We start from the raw sequence: 17097 nt of genomic DNA, 5'->3' as shown, positions 1-17097 counted from the left end.
AACTGAACAAATCAAAAGAGAAAACCACCAATATCAAATGAATACCACCAATACCTTTATCAATGTGAATTTTCAAAAGCATTCTGGACCGATGTAGAGCATTCTATAAGGACAATAACAGGACAAGTCATTCTTCTGCAAGAAAGGGACATTGTTATTTATTCTGAAGAAAACCTAGACAATGACACAGTCTTTTTTGTACAACTAATCCTGATGCTTGGGAAATTTAACATTCATAAGAAAAAATGGACAGATGTCAAACCAAATGCTGATCTCTTTGTTTTGGAACTGCAGCAATACGTTGCTACAATTAAAGACTGTAAAAATAAGAAAGCTGTCAGAACAAACCATCTACTTCAAAATTTCAATATTTATCCCAGCTGAATATCCTCACTCTCACTGGTAAATCCTGGTAGTAGTACTAATTGTTATAATATTCTGTTGTTGTTGTTCTGCTGCAGCTTCTCATAGACATATATACGCAGACACAATGACATATATATATATATATATATATATATATATATATATATATATATATATATATATATATGTGCCAACAGAAGAAACATTAGAGACTAGGAGCAGCTGGACGAACTGTTTTTAATCTTTGCTTTCTACTTAACATGGAGGAGTGGACAAATATGAAGAAACTTCTGAACTTTCTCATGACCACAGGACTGCATAAGAAAATATGGAGGATTCTCTAAGGACTGTGAGTAACATCCAGTAGGTGGCAGCAATACGCCAGTGACGCGTCAAGTCCGTCTAATTCAATGAGGAAGAAGAAAGTAAGTCAGTGTTTCTGCCGGAACTTCACAGTGTGACACCCGGCGGATGTAAACAAAGAAGCATGAGCAGAGTTAGCTTCACTGCTGTGTGGACTGAGCTATAAAACGGCTGTATTATAGTATGAATGAGAAATATCAGAGCGAGAAAGTAACGATGCGTTCAGTTGAGTATCTGAGAGAGTTGATCAGCGACAGACTAGCTGCTGCTGCTGGAGAAATATTCACAGAGTTTGAAAAAACCATCGTCCAGTACCAGGAGGAGATCGATCGTCAGCGCAGACTGCTGGATGTCATCTGGAAACCACACATCCCCTTACAGCCCATAGGTGTGTATGAAGAATTCCACTTATAGCATGTGTAGTGGTTGTAGTGTGGAAAAGAGGTGAAGAAGCGTGTACAGGCAGGCTGGAAGGGCTGGAGAAAAGTGTCAGGTGTGATAGAAGAGTTTCAGCTCAAATGAAAGGAAAGGTTTACAAAACTGTGGTGAGACCAGCCACGTTGTTTGGTCTGGAGACAGTGTCCCTGAGGAAAAGACAGGAGGCAGAGCTGGAGGTAGCAGAACTGAAGATGCTGAGGTTCTCTTTGGGAGTGACCAGGATGGATAGGATCAGGAATGAGTCCATCAGAGGGACAGCACATGTTAGAGGCTTTGGAGATAAAGTCAGAGAGGCCAGACTGAGATGGTTCAGACATGTCCAGAGGAGAGAGAGTGAATATATTGGTAGAAGGATGCTGAGTTTCCCACTGCCAGGCAGGAGGCCTAGAGGAAGACCAAAGAGGAGGTTTATGGATGTGGTTAAAGAGGACATGAAGGTAGTTGGTGTGAGAGAAGAGGATGCAGCAGACAGGGTTAGATGGAGGCAATTGATTCACTGTGGAGACCCCTGAAAGGAAAAGCTGAAAAGAAGAAGAAGAAGCATGTGTAGTGGTTGTGTCCTCTCTCTTGCATTGTGTAGATAATCAGACTGGGAGCATCCTCCCTATTGGCTTCAAATCCGCCGTTTATTTGCAGGAGCTGGTAAAACACTGATATTAGTCTGACAGTCGTGCACGTGGTAACCTCCAGATAATGCTAGAAACACAAAACAATTTATTCAGCACGGAGGTTAAACTTAATTAGCATTTTGCTAGCGGAGCTTAAACTGGTCATCTTACCACGGCAACCGGACACAGCAGACTGAGACCGTAATGTGGGGAACACACCCCAAGTCTGCAGGGCACAGATATGAAGAGTAGATACGGCAGACTCTTTGGATGTTGACCCAGAGCCAGCTGCGAGCATGCCGGTTGTGTGAGAAACCGTAATGCACCTAACTCGGTAAACTGACATTTGCCTTACCTCGAAAGGGCTTTAATAAGCTGCAAAGACTTTACTGAGAAGGACTGAAAGACCAAAAGAAACTTTTAAAGAGGTTTAAAACCAAGAAATGGAGCCGCTGTGCTGATTGGGCTAAACGAACGCACCTGTGTGGGTGAGCCTGAACGCCGCACTTTGGCGACACAAGCCTCATTTGGACTTTATTTTCTGTTTTTGGATAATTATGAGTAATATTCAGGATATACACTCTTATGCGAGAAAAGTTATGGACGAACAATTGGAAAAAATGGACGAGGAGCTCAAGAAAACTTTAACTACAGATGCTTCAGGCACTGCCATCCAACCTAACAGGCCATCTAAAGAATGAAAAACTTTAGCCAGCGTGGAGGACGATGACGGGCACGTCACCAACGCCCTCATTTCTGCTGCAATTGAACGAATTGAACGGCTGCAGATGGAAACGCTTGAAGGCCCTCATTCGGTGGAAAATGTAAGATCACATTAAGTATAGAAACTATGACACACATGTAAACACAATGCTGTAGATCCAAGATTCAAGAGTTTTATTTTCACATACTAGAAATTACGTAAAACAATTACTGGCAGTGAAAGGCTTGCGTCTCTCATTCCCAATAACAGTGCAAAAAGAACACACAACAATCAAGATAGACAGAATAGTATAAAATGTGCAAATGAGGGGTTGTGCAAAATGTTCAGGTTATTTGGAGTTTAAAAGTCTTATGGGCTGGGGGATGAAACTGTCTCTGAGCCTGCTGGTGTGGGCACCGATGCTGCGGTACCGACGGCCAGAAGGCAGCAGGCAGAACAGTTTGTGGCTGGGGTGGTGAGAGTCCCTAATGATCTGGGTGTAGAGCTCCTCCATGGATGGCAGCATCGTCCTGGTGCTGTGCAGTCTTCACCACCCTCTGTAGAGCCTTACGGTTGAGGACGGTGCAACTGCCGTACCAGGAGGTGATGCAGCCGGTCAGGATACTTTCTATGGTGCACCTGTAGAAGCTGCAGAAGATTCTGGAGTCCATGTTGAGCCTCCACATCCTGCGGAGGAAGAAGAGCCGCTGTCAGTGTGGTGTGACCAGGACAGGTCCTCACTGATGTGAACCCCGAGGAACCTGAAGCTGCTGACTCTCTCTACCGTAGTCCCGTTGATGGAGAGAGGGGGCGTGTTCATCCCTCTGTCTCTTCCTGTAGTCCACTATCAGCTCCTTAGTTTTGCTGACATTCAGACGGAGGTCAGGACACTAAGATGTCAGGGCTCTGACCTCCTCTCTGTATACACTAAAGCTTTTCTTGGTTCTTTACTAAAATACTGAATAGATATTACTAACTACACAGAGCAACATTTTGGTTTAGCCCTGTGGCTTAACACTGAGAGGGTGCAGCTTTATCTTTTATCTCGACCTAAGAGAGGATCCAGATTCTGTTTGTTTGTTCTGTTTGTGTTTTTAAGTCCTTAGTCCAGTCATGTCTATTTCTGTTTTGTCCATAAATTCGAGGAGGATTAGAAATGATTTAAAAAGGAAAGTGGTGTTTTTGTTTTGTCAGGGAAACCAGCAGATTTTTACTTCATCCAAGAAACGCATGCCGAAAAGCCAGACAGTTTATTCTGGAAAAATCAATGGAGGAAAGACATCTGGTTTTCATTTGGTACAAACAAGTCAGCAGGGGGCGCTGTCCTAAAAGGAAACTTGAAAGGCCAAATTATTAAACAGCTTTCAGATGATAAGGGACGGTGGATTATGTTGTTACTAAACACAGATCACTCACAATTTATTTTGGTAAACATCTATGCAACCAGTAATAAAAAAGAAAATGTTCACTTATTTCTGGCTACAGAAGATGCAATCAATGGACGGTTGTCAACATTTCCTTTAGCTAAGATTATCTGGGGTGGGGATTTTAATACAGTTATGAAAGATGGAACTGATAGACTCCCGATCAAAAATAAAGGAGCAATGAATGAGTTAGATAACTTCTGTAACAGGTTAAAGTTAACTGACATCTGGAGGCATAAACATCCAGATGATAAAAGGTATACATGGAGTAATAAAGATAAATCCTTACAGCCTCGTACTGACTTCTGGCTGCTCTCAGCCGGCATAACTGATAATGTAGAGAGAACAGAGATTAAACCCACTATTTTCACAGACCATAAAGCAATTTCAATTAGGATAAACCTGTCTAAAAGACCACAAATTAACACAAACTACTAGCCTAGCCACGCTAGACCCAGCTCTTAAGACACAAGGGTCTAGGAACTCTCGACAGGGAGGGAGGCGGGCTAAAAGGTTGTCTTTCAAATCTCTCTGCAGCAATTGGGTAGGTATACAACCAATCAGTGCAACGAATAGGCTGACGTAGTTCCTAGAGCGCTGGATTGTGGCTAAGTCCCATTAGCTTCCCAACCAGCGGAGCCAACTGGTATATTAAGGATTTGCCATATCCCGTCGGCATAAGTCCAAATACGTCTTTCTTCTCAATGAAACACTTCAGTGCCGTCCTTTGTTTATCTTTCAAGTTGAATTTTAGCTTCAAATCTTTAAGGGCTGTGGCCAAAGCCGAGTCCAAAGATAACCGTTTATTGTGCGCCGGTTGTTTCTGTCAGAATCGTCACGCCTCTGTCGTCACTTAGCTACGCCCGCCTTCTGACTCTACACTTCATGGTGATTGGTCCGGCCAGTTTTAGGAGCATCCAGCCTCGAGCCTTATGGAGGGTAACTAGACTCACCCTGGCAGAGAATTAAATTCGTTGCCGTGGGTTGTCTAGCGTGGCTAGGCTACGGTATCTGTGCTTTTGACAGAGAATTTCAAATATCACAGCTGGCAGACGACACTGTCATTTTTATTAAGACGCAAACAGAAGTAAGTAAAGCAGTAAATTGTATTAGAGAATTCTCTGATGGATCTGGGTTCACTGTGAATTTAGGAAAATCTGCTGCTGCACTGAAAACTTGTATCCTGCCAGAAGTCTGTGGTATTCCTGTCAGAAGCACGGTTACTTACCTTGGGCTGACAGTAAACAACCAACCCAATCCATCTGATCTGAACTTCAGCTCCATCATCAGCCAAGTAAAGAAAAGGTTTAACATGTGGTTAATGTGAGATTTGTCCATTTACGGTAGAGTTTTATTAGCTAAAGCTGAAGGAATATCAGGGTCTGTATCCATGTCTTTGTCAGTGGATTTACCTGTAAACATGTAAAGAACTGGATAAAATGCTTTTTAATTTCATACGGAGAAATAAAGCCCATTATCTAAAAAAGAGATTCTCTGTAAGCAGAGAGGAAATGGAGGGTTTTAAACTATGAATAATATGTTCAGAATTAATTGGTTATGTCGCCTCATCAGAGAAAATGTTAAAATGTGGAATACAATAAAAATTATGTGTTCAGAAAATTAGGAGGAATTCATTTTTTACTGAAATGTAAGAATAAAGTAGACAAAATACCAATTCAGTTCTCAGACTTCCATAAACAGGCGTTGGTCTCCTGGAGGCTGATTAACTACCAGCTGCTCCATGTGGAACAACACAACTTATACAGGAACAACACAACTTATACAGGAACAACACAACTTATACAGGAACAACACAACACGTACAGAAACAACACAACTTATACAGGAACAACACAACTTATACAGGAACAACACAACTTATACAGGAGCAACACAACTTATACAGGAACAACACAACTTATACAGGAACAACACAACTTATACAGGAACAACACAACTTATACAGGAACAACACAACTTATACAGGAACAACACAACTTATACAGGAGCAACACAACTTATACAGGAACAACACAACTTATACAGGAACAACACAACTTATACAGGAACAACACAACTTATACAGGAACAACACAACTTATACAGGAACGACACAACTTATACAGGAACAACACAACACGTACAGAAACAACACAACTTATACAGGAACAACACAACTTATACAGGAACAACACAACTTATACAGGAGCAACACAACTTATACAGGAACAACACAACTTATACAGGAACAACACAACTTATACAGGAACAACACAACTTATACAGGAACAACACAACTTATACAGGAACAACACAACTTATACAGGAACAACACAACATGTACAGAAACAACACAACTTATACAGGAACAACACAACACGTACAGAAACAACACAACTTATACAGGAACAACACAACTTATACAGGAACAACACAACTTATACAGGAACAACACAACTTATACAGGAACAACACAACATGTACAGAAACAACACAACATGTACAGAAACAACACAACTTATACAGGAACAACACAACTTATACAGGAACAACACAACTTATACAGGAACAACACAACTGATACAGGAACAACACAACTGATACAGAAACAACACAACTTATACAGGAACAACACAACTTATACAGGAACAACACAACTTATACAGGAACAACACAACTTATACAGGAACAACACAACACGTACAGAAACAACACAACTTATACAGGAACAACACAACTTATACAGGAACAACACAACTTATACAGGAACAACACAACTGATACAGGAACAACACAACACGTACAGAAACAACACAACACGTACAGAAACAACACAACACGTACAGAAACAACACAACACGTACAGGAACAACACAACTTATACAGGAACAACACAACTTATACAGAAACAACACAACATGTACAGAAACAACACAACTTATACAGAAACAACACAACACATACAGAAACAACACAACACGTACAGGAACAACACAACTTATACAGGAACAACACAACTTACACAGGAACAACACAACTTACACAGAAACAAAACCGAATTGTACATATCTTGCTTTGATCAGGGACTATTATGGATCAATCAGTTAATCGACGAAAAAGGACAAATCTTACCGTACAACCAGTTTATTAACAAATACCATCTCACAATCTCACAAACAGAATACACTACAATTTCCAACACAATACCAATAGAAATTCTGCAGCTCCTGAAAGGTTCCACCCTCTGACTCAGAAAAATGAGGCCAAATTATTCATCCATAACACAGATAACAACCAAAGTCTGCTCAAATAAATTCATCAGGAATCTCATTCAACCCTCCAATCGACCGGCAGCCAACTCTGACTGGAGTTCACTGTACGGGGAAATAAACTGGCTGGTTGGAGAGAAGCTGCTCGTTCACAATAAGGTCAAAGAAATATCATACAGAATCTGTCACAATGTATATCCGTAAAAAAAACCCGGAGAGGTTTAAATTAAATATAGACTATAACTGACTTTTGCCAAACAGAACCAGAAACCATCATCCACCTCTTTTATCAATGCTCATACAGTAAAAACCTCTGGAATCATCTACAAAACCTAATCCAGAACAAAACCAGACACAGGATCAGCCTCCAGGAGAGCCACATCCTCTTTTAGTTTGAAAATCCCTCCATAACTCACGATCTTTCCCTTTTGTTAGTTTATCATCATGCTGGGTGAATTTCATATTCACAAAACAAAATGGGCAAAGAAAAAAACAAATGGAAAATACTTTGAAAATGAACGTAAACAATACTTTAATACAATAACATCATCATCAAACAGCAAAGACATAAAAATATCAGACTTGTGTATTAAATACTTAAAATTCCCTGATTTAATATAAATTTGTTTATGTTATTAATTATTAGTGAATTTCATCCTCTTCTGCTCACAATATGGACGAATATGATCTGTTACCATATGGTTGTAATTCTCCCTTTATATGACTCTTTGTGTTTGCACTGTAATATGAATAAGTTGTTGTTTCCATTTTGTGTTATTCTCTATGCCATTCTCAGTTAACACCCTGTATAACCTCTTTGTGTTAAAAGATAAATAAAAAGTGTGCAGGGGCCCGGACGTGTGCGTCCACACCATTTCCGGTGGTCACCATGGGAACCAAATATGTAATTTGAGATGGCAAATGGAATCATTAACTCCTACACTCCCCCCTACTGATCTCCACTTGCACATCCCAATGAAAACAAAATCACCATAAGAACAGCAAAAATAAAAAAATAAAGAAAACAAAAAAAACAGATATGCGCTGTGAGAGCATCATGGAACACTATATCAGGTATCAACTACATACAAGAATGCATGGAGGAAGATAAAGAAAACAATACAGTACTGTTCACATTACCGATATCAAGCGTTCCAGTCAATGACCATTCCTGAAGAATTAGAATGAGAAAAGGGTCGTGAATCCTCTCAATACTCATAGGAAAAACATGCCTGTGTACATGTCAGGTTGCCAGATATCCCATAATAAACACAGTACAATTACAAATCACCTGGATCCTACTAGCAGAATTCACAGATTGGTGTTCATTTCATAAAGAAAGCAGATCCCCATAAAACATCATAAACACATTTCACAAATCCACATACAGTATACAAGAACATTAAATAACTTTAAGAATCTTCTGGTGCATCTGTTGAATAAGTCACACGACAGCCCTGACAACTCTCCCATCCTTCGTCATTGTGCTTAGCAGTCTGCTACTGGAGGCAGAGGTAAGTAGAGCATGTCCAACACCAGGCCTGTCCACAGAACCCTCAACAGAAGGTTACGCAGTACATGCTGTCACAGTAGCAACAGATCCCAGGTTGGTCGTCAGGACAAAAAGTCTCAGCAGGTAAGTCACAGGAAACAGAGCAGTCAGATCTGTCAGCAGTCCCCTCAGAGTCAACAGCCACAGGAACATCACATGAAACAGTCAGCTGTTCTCCACGAGGCAGTTCTGTCCTCAGGGTCACAAACAGGCAATGTAACAGAGCCTGCAACACCATCATTCAGCAGCGAGCCATTGGAAGCTTCTGTGGTCAGATCACTGACACATAAATCCTCAACCTCAGGCTTCATGGAAATAGGCAGGAAGTTAACGGGTAATAAGAGGTTCCTGTAAACCACCTTTTCCTCCGCTGTAGCACAGTTCCTGATCCTGAAGATATGAGTGTTATCATGCTTCCCCACAGCAGTGTAGAGGTGGTTCTCCCAGTGATCAGCCAGTTTCCTTCTACCTCGTTCACCTTTGTTAGCCAACAGGACTCGGTCTCCAACATCCACATGGACCTTAACCTTCCTGTTGTAAAGGTCAGCTTGCTTCTGCTGCTGTTTTGTGGCAGAGATCTGAGCAACTTTCAGAGCCTGGGCCAAACCGCGCCTAAGGCACTGCACATAGGCGTCATAGTCCACCATGCGGTCATCTCGAAGAACTGACCCAAACATCAAGTCAACAGGCAGCCTAGGAGTTTAAAGAATTTTAAAATCAATATGGAGGTGCATGGGGAGCCAGTAGAGGGATTGGAGGATGGGAGTTACACGATTGAATTTTTGTGATCCGTTAAAAGGTGAGCAGCAGCGTTCTGAACTAGCTGCAGTCTCGACAGTGAGATTTTGCTGAATCCTGAGTAAAGTGCACTAGGTAAAGCACCTACTCAGGTACAGCGTCCGTCTCTGGCCTTGATGCCCCGCCTCATCATGTACCCCCTTCAGAACGCTCTCTTTCAGTGCAAAGGGCACAACATACCGGTACGTCTTTCTCCCTGTAACGGCATCCTTGGTAGCACACCTGATCTGACTGTGAGCTTTTCCCAATGCCTTACGATGCGCAAAGCATCAGCTGGTTCATGTGTACGTTCACGTCTAGACGGGCGCCTCCGACGCTCCACAAACTGAAGCACATGGCTCAAACACAGATCAACACGCTGCATTGCCATCAATTTATCCCTCGGCAGGGGACGAACCTCAGACAGCTCAGAAGGTTGAATGGGTTTAACAAGCTGAGACAGGAGGAAGACTTGGGGTAGCAGGTGCTCTTGGTCGAAAGACCGAACCAGAACTGCAGACACCATCTGCTGCAAGATGCACGAATCCACAGCCTGTGACCCAACATTTTTGGACGCCACAGTTGCTTGATGATGCGTCTGTAGCATTGCTAGAGGATCACAGGAATGGTGAAAAACATCCTGCACACAGAGTTCAGAGCATTCGCTGCCTCCATGAGCGCACCATAAGGGACATTTGTGAGATGATGGAGCATGCTTGGATGCGCAAAAGGCTCATGACTGAGAGCATCCGCGACTACATCCTTAGGGCCTGGAATGTACTTGATGTCAAAGTCAAAAGGGGCAAGCTTCGCAACCTATCTTTGTTCACAGGCATCGAGTTTGGGCTTACTGATGATGTAGGTCAGTGGATTGTTGTCAGTCCACACAATGAAAGAGTGAGCTCTCAACCAGTGACTGCATTTATCACAAACAGCCCATTTAAGCACCAAAAACTCCAGTCTGTGGGCTGGATGGCGAGACTGTGCAAAGTTAAGAGACTTGCTGGCAAACGCTATAGGTTGAGCAACATCATCAACCTCTGCTAGCTGAGACAACACAGCACCAAGGCCAAAGGAGGAGGCATCAACGGACAGCAAAAATGGCTTGCTGAAGTCAGGGTGATCTAGAGTGGCGTTATCCAACAGAGTCCGTTTCAACTTTACAAAAGCTTCACTACATTCAGTTGTCCAGTCAGCAGAAGTGCACTTTCTGGTCACAGATGAACATCTTTTTCCTTTAGCGTGTCATGGTCTCTTCACGGCAGACGTCAGGGCAAACAGGGGCCTACTAATGTATGAGTATTCCTCAAAGAATTGCTGGTAAAATCCAACCACACCAAGAAACTAGGGATGCACCGATACCACTGTTTTCCAAAACGAGTAGTGTACGGGTACTTGGATTTGAGTACTCACGATACCGAGTACTTACGCCATTACACATAGTTATTTTGATTATTTTTTTTAATTTTTCCACAGATATCGTCTGTTATTTGATTTTCTTGTACATGGGTGACTGTCACAAGTTTCACTGCAGTACAAACAAAATTTAACAAAATTGTCATATACTGACATTCAACATTAGTGCTTTTATAAACATTACACTGCCACACATATTGTAAGATTCCAGTAAAACATTGTCACATACTGAGTGCTGGCATTTAACAAAAGTGTTTTAAACATTCCACTGTCACACATCACCAAAAGACCTGAGTGTAAAATTGTGACTTTCTGCTTCTGTGGTTTTAACAGCTTTGCCACATATTTAACTTCAACATTTACTCAAAATATTCATTCAAGAACCAACATAAAACTGGCTGAGTATCTCAAGCGATCAACATGTCATCACAGCATCTGTCTGTGATGATTAAACTTACTTTGTGTAAGTGAGGGGCAGGTTCTTTTTGATCAAAAGAAGCTTCTCTGCATTTTCAGCTGTGAGTCTGTTGCGTTTTTCATCAACAATGTGGGGCACTGAGCTGAACAGACGTTCACTGTCCACACTGCTGCATGGGGCTGACGGGTATCTCTTTGACATTTGAGCCAGAATTGGAAATCGCACTCTGTGAGCCCCCCAGTATTGTAGAGGGTTTTCCTCTCGAGCAGTTCTGGGGCCTCATTTATAAAGCTTGCGTACGCACAAAACAGGGCTAGAAAGTGGCGTACGCCACTTTCTACGCAAAGGTTGTGATTTATAAAAACAAACTTGGCGTGAGAATGTGCGCACCAACCTTGATTGTTGATGCTTCTTTACGCACAAAACAGAGCGTAAATCACAAACTTTGCGTAGAAAGTGGCGTACGCTGTGTTCGTTGTGATTTCTAAAAAAAACTTGGTGTGAGAATGTGCGCACCGGTGCGCCAACTTTGATGCTTGATGCTTCTTTACGCACAAAACAGGGCGTAAATCACAAACTTTGCGTAGAAAGTGGCGTACGCTGTGTTCGTTGTGATTTCTAAAAAAAACTTGGCGTGAGAATGTGCGCACCGGTGCGCCAACTTTGATGCTTGCTTAAGCACATTTTGGAGACAGAGGAACGGCAGTGCCGGAGGGTGAAGTGGTGAATTGAAACCAGATTGATCTCAAACCTTTATTGTTATCACATATTAGACTTGTAGAGCCGGATAATCATAAACCCTCATTGTTGTAGATGTTCATATAGTGCGCCATTCGGCCGACGACTGTATTTGCAGAACTATGTTCATATATCAACAGGAGCGGATTGAACGTTATTTCATTCGGTCGTTTGACCGAAGGGCCGGTATCTGGGGCCGGTGCGGTGATCTTTATGAAATAATTTTGTTTACTGATCACCCGGCGCCTGTATGGCTCATCCATTTGTAGGTGTGGTCTCCGACGCAGTGGCCCAGGTTCGGTTCCTGCCCGCGGCACTTTTATGCATGTCTTCCTACTCTTCTCCCCATTTCCTGTCACTCTTCACTGCAACTATCACAGTAAAAAGGCAAAAAAAAAAAAAAGTAAAGAATTTTGTTTATTTATCCATATGCGGCCGAATGGGATGAGCGTCCAACCATTAATCAGCCCTGTACAGGCACACATGCTTCACACCACAACTCCCGAGTGAAGATGAATTTCTCTATGTGAACCGAAAAAATGTACATTCAATCAGTTTACAAATTATTTGTACATCGGACATGATCATAACAAATTTAGTGGCAGGGTGGCCTGGGTCAACACGTGATTCATTCATCCTGATGCACAGCAGTGAAAAGACTGCAGGGGGCGCTGCGTGAAATGCCGTGGATCAGCAGCTTATTTATATACAGATACATTCATGAGTTACTTTGCATTGACCATTCATGGTAAAATGTGGGTGTGTTGTGGGCGGAATGTGAGGTGGATCCACCTGTGCAATCTTCCAGCTGGTGTGTGATTTATCAAGAAATTGCATGCAGCTGTGCTTACGCAAAGTTTTGTAAATCAGGGGCGAGGGGCATACGCCCTTTTCGTATTTTCGGCGTACGCAAACTTTAGTATGGATCCTACGCAATGTTTTATAAATGAGGCCCCAGGTCTCTCCAAGATATGTCTCTAACTGAATGGCAGCTTCCACTGGTGAAAGGCCCGGTGATGTTGATTCCCGCTCACCTGCTATCTCATCAAACTGTCCAGACTGCTGCTGGCTTGCACCTTACGAAGCTTTCTGACAGGTGGATCTCCAAGATCCTCCTGCTTGTCTGCCTCTCCTGTGGACATCCTGCGCAGCATCAGCATCTCCTTGGCCTCTGTAGCAGTGTCACTGTTTGAGAAAAAGCGATCTTTGTACCTAAAAAAGCAGTAATATTTTATCTGGTTAAAAGGGACACACAAAGACATGCAGGCAGACAGACACACACTTTACCTCAGATTGAGAAGAGTCCCGATGCAGTACATTGGGTTTGTTTCCCCGTCACCGAGGTGCCTCTTGACGGCTGCAGCCAAAGTCTCCTTCATGGTTTTAATGCCATGGTCCTCGTCCGTTTCATTGGTCAGAAGTCTCATAAGCACGATCACAGCAGGAATGACATCAGATGCAAGTGCATCACGTGAGCTCATTTTTCGGGTTAGTTCCTCAAACGGAGCAAGCACAGACAAAATTTTCTCAAAAAGTGACCACTGGTGAGCGGTGACAATGAAGTTGTCAGGAAGGTCGTAGTCTGACCCAAATATTCCCAATGAGAGACTGAAACATGTAATAAGTGCTGTTCCAGCGGGTCGGAACATCCTGTTGGAGTCTTTTAACAGGCTGGTTGAGCTGCACTTGTATGTCCTCCAGTTGGGAGTAGGCTAAAGCGGAGTGTTTAAAATGTCTAACAATTTTTCGTCCCACTGCCACTGCATCGGCTACATTTCTCTGAGCCAGCAGCCCCTCGTTTACAGCCAGCTGCAATGTGTGTGCGACACATGGGAGGATCGGAAGCTCCGCATCACGCATGGCTTTCACCATGTTCTTCGCGTTATCTCGTAGCACAACATGAACTGCACTTTTATTAATGGCCCACGTCTGAAGCATAACATCAAACTCATCTGCAATGGCTTGGCCAGTGTGCGAACCTCTGAATTGTTTTGCATGCAGTATGGCCTTCTGCAGCTTAAAATAATCATCAATCGACTGTGCAGTAAGGCTGATGAGAGACACTGAGCTGACGCTGCTGCTCCAAATGTCCGTGGTGAAGCTTAAAGTTTTAACATCATGCAACAGGTTGTGGATGTGTTTTTTCACGAAGTTGTGCAGCTTCGGTAGCACTGTATCTGTGATATGGGTATGGCTAGGAATCTCATACCTCAGTTTCAGTGTGCAGAGAAGACACCGGAATCCCAAATTTTTGACCACGGACAGTGGCTGGTCATCCAGGGAAGTATACTCGGCAAGGGCATCTGTGATTTTGACCGCACGTGGGTTGTCTCTGGACATTTTCTCCTGCTTAGCCAGCGTCTGCTGCAAAGTTGGTTGTCTCTTGTCGGTGTCGCGAATGAACTCTTTATATTCTGCATCGTGCTTGGATTTCAAATGTTTAATCAAGTTGCTTGTGTTGTAAGTGGTAGATTTTGTTCCTCCTCTGGACACTTTTGCTGGACATAATTTGCATTCTGCTTTGTTTTTGTCACTCTCATTCACCTGAAAATAGTTCCACACTGCTGACGTGACTCGTCGCTGCCCACCTTGGAGTCAAGTGTATCGGTGTCGTGGTATCGTTGGCCATTTTATGAGTACAAGTACGAGTACTCATGCCTGGTATCGGATCGATACCCAATACCAGTATCGGCATCGGTGCATCCCTACAAGAAACGATCTTATCATGGAGGGAGAGGGAACGCTGGTGTTATCGACCATCAAGTCATTCTCACTGATGTCCACTGTAGCTCTTACTTTCTCTGAGTCAGTGGAGATGCCATCCTTGGTTACAATGTACCCCAAGAACTTCACAGATGATTGTGTGAAGTGGCACTTTTTGGGAGCAAGCTTGAAGTTGTGCACCTTTAGCCTCTCAAACACAGTCTCCAGCCTTTGCAAAGCCACCTGTTCATTTGGAGCAAAGACAAGAATGTCATCAAGGTAACAAAGGAGGCTAAGGAAGTTCTGATCTCCAAAGATGCCCATCATCATCTGCATGAATGTAGCTGGGCTGTTTCAGAGACCCTGTGGAAGCCTGTTGTATTCATACAGCCCGAAAGGAGAGGTGAATGCAGTGAACTTTTTGTCTTCTTCATGGACCTCGACATTGTAGTAACCAGAGGTCAAGTCCATGGTCAAAAAGAATGCATTTCCTCCGAGAGCAGTCAACGCATTGGCCTGGTGAGGTAGGGATGCACATCCTTAATTGTGCATGCATTCAGCCAATGAAAATCAGTGCAAAGACTCAGATCTCCATTTTTCTTCCAAACCAGTACTAGTGGTGATGCACTGAAGACTTCCTTATGATGTCCCGCTCCTCCATTCAGAGCTAAACATAACTTCTTGGAGTGGGAAGGGGACAGCCATTGATAGGGCACCCTGAGTGGTCTGCTGTCACTCAGCCGGATCCAGTGAACAAAGTGTTTGGCCTTTCCACAGTCAAGACTATGACAGTAGAAGATGGATTCATTCTTGGCCACCAAATCAACTAATTTTGTTTTCCAGAATGGAGAAAGCTCACTCGAGTCAATGTCCTGCAGTCTGAAGTCACGCAGGGCTGAACTGGTAGGTCTGTGTAGATGGCATTCAGAGTCAACAGTCAAACTTTTCTCGCTAGCAGTGTCACTCTGATCAGCAGTCTTAGTCACATTGCATTTCACATTGTCAGTTTTGTCATTTTCATACAGATAATCGATGTCAAAGTCTTCTAGGGTGACACAGGGAGACACGTCAGTGATCTTGCAGTTGTATCTGAGAGTCTCTGGTTTATGGGAGGGGTTAATGACTCTCACTGGGACCCAACCATCGCCCCACAATGGTGTTACTGTCCATCCCACCATAACTGTCCTAGGCACTGTTAGAGATTCACTTGGCTCCACAATGACTGTACTGCCAGCAGAGAGACACATATGACTCGGCAGACAACCCACAATTTCCGACCCCTGTCAAAACTACTCAAGTTGAACTCATCCATTGTTACTAAGAAACACAAAACTCAAAACAATTAAAGAACAAAACGTCCTAAAGACAGAACGTAATTTCTAGTAAAATATAGACTGTACCAAATGTACAGTTACCTATTCTAGAGAATAGTTACATATTCTTACCCTGTAAACTCACAGTCGCTTAATAAATGTCATTTACCTAAATTTTCCACCGTTAAAGATGTTCATTCTTTCTTTTTTGAACTATATTTTATTTTGTAAAATTTTCCGCCGGAAATAAAACACCACAGATGTCCTCTTGCCGACTGCAATCCACGGAGGCAACTCAGACTGTGTCGGGCCGCTGGCTTTGATAGACAGAGAATTGCAACACTCCCATGATGAAACGATGGAATCCCAGGTAGTAGACGGGGTCACGGCACCATTGTAGTGGTTATGTACTCTCTCTTGCATTGTGTAGGTAATCAAACACGGAGCATCTTCCCTTTTGGCATCAAATCCGCCATTTATTTGAAGGAGCTGGTAAAACACAGTGATATTACTCTCACAGTCGTGCACGTGGTAACCTCCAGATAATGCTAAAAACACAAAACAATTTATTCAGCACAGAGGTTAAACTTAATTAGCATTTTGCTAGCGGAGCTTAAACTGGTCATCTTACCACGGCAACCGGACACAGCAGACTGAGACCGCAATGTGGGGGAACACTATGGAACACACCCCAAGTCTGCAGGGGCCCGTACGTTGTGCGTCCACGCCATATCCGGTGGTCACCGTGGGAACCTAATATGTAATAGGAGATGACAAGTGGAATCATTAACTCCGCTACACATGTAGAACATCATGAAGTGTTCAGGTGAATAGTTAACGGTGAACTGAGACACATTGTGAGCAAGAGAGGATGGGCTCATAATATGGTGTCTAGGGCTACACGATATTGGAAATATGTGCGATCTGCGATATGGGTGTCAAGAACTGCGATATCGATATATATTGCGATATTAGATATTAGTGCCGTTGTCCGATGTGATAGCCACTT

At 42.9% G+C, this 17097-nt stretch overlaps 2 protein-coding genes across 5 annotated transcripts in view; one reads left to right on the top strand and one right to left on the bottom strand.

Moving 5' to 3' along the window:
• The first annotated feature begins 757 nt into the window (after positions 1-757).
• LOC127535524 (zinc finger protein 883-like) overlaps positions 758-17097 on the top strand; it is a 131975-nt gene continuing 115635 nt past the window's right edge. For both annotated transcript variants that reach the window (XM_051953789.1, XM_051953787.1), the window contains exon 1: positions 758-1117. In XM_051953789.1, the coding sequence (XP_051809749.1) occupies positions 913-1117 (205 nt within the window). In that variant the 5' untranslated portion in view covers positions 758-912. The remainder of the gene's footprint in view (positions 1118-17097) is intronic.
• The window catches only part of LOC127535546 (zinc finger BED domain-containing protein 4-like), a 122267-nt gene continuing 107825 nt past the window's right edge, over positions 2656-17097 (bottom strand). The window contains exons 1-3 of one of the 3 annotated variants that reach the window (XR_007944373.1): positions 13360-16090; positions 13107-13284; positions 2656-3165 (exon numbers count right to left, since the gene is read on the bottom strand). The gene's annotated coding sequence lies outside the window, so the exon portion shown is untranslated. Of the gene's footprint in view, positions 3166-13106; positions 13285-13359; positions 16091-17097 lie in introns of those variants that run through there. The other 2 variants (XR_007944374.1, XM_051953862.1) reach the window with 2 other exon arrangements.

This window comes from Acanthochromis polyacanthus, chromosome 9 (genome assembly GCF_021347895.1).
Source record: "Acanthochromis polyacanthus isolate Apoly-LR-REF ecotype Palm Island chromosome 9, KAUST_Apoly_ChrSc, whole genome shotgun sequence".
NCBI classification, from domain to species: domain Eukaryota; kingdom Metazoa; phylum Chordata; class Actinopteri; family Pomacentridae; genus Acanthochromis; species Acanthochromis polyacanthus.
Note: the sequence above shows the minus strand (reverse complement) of the source record. Positions and strands in the feature narration are given on the sequence as shown.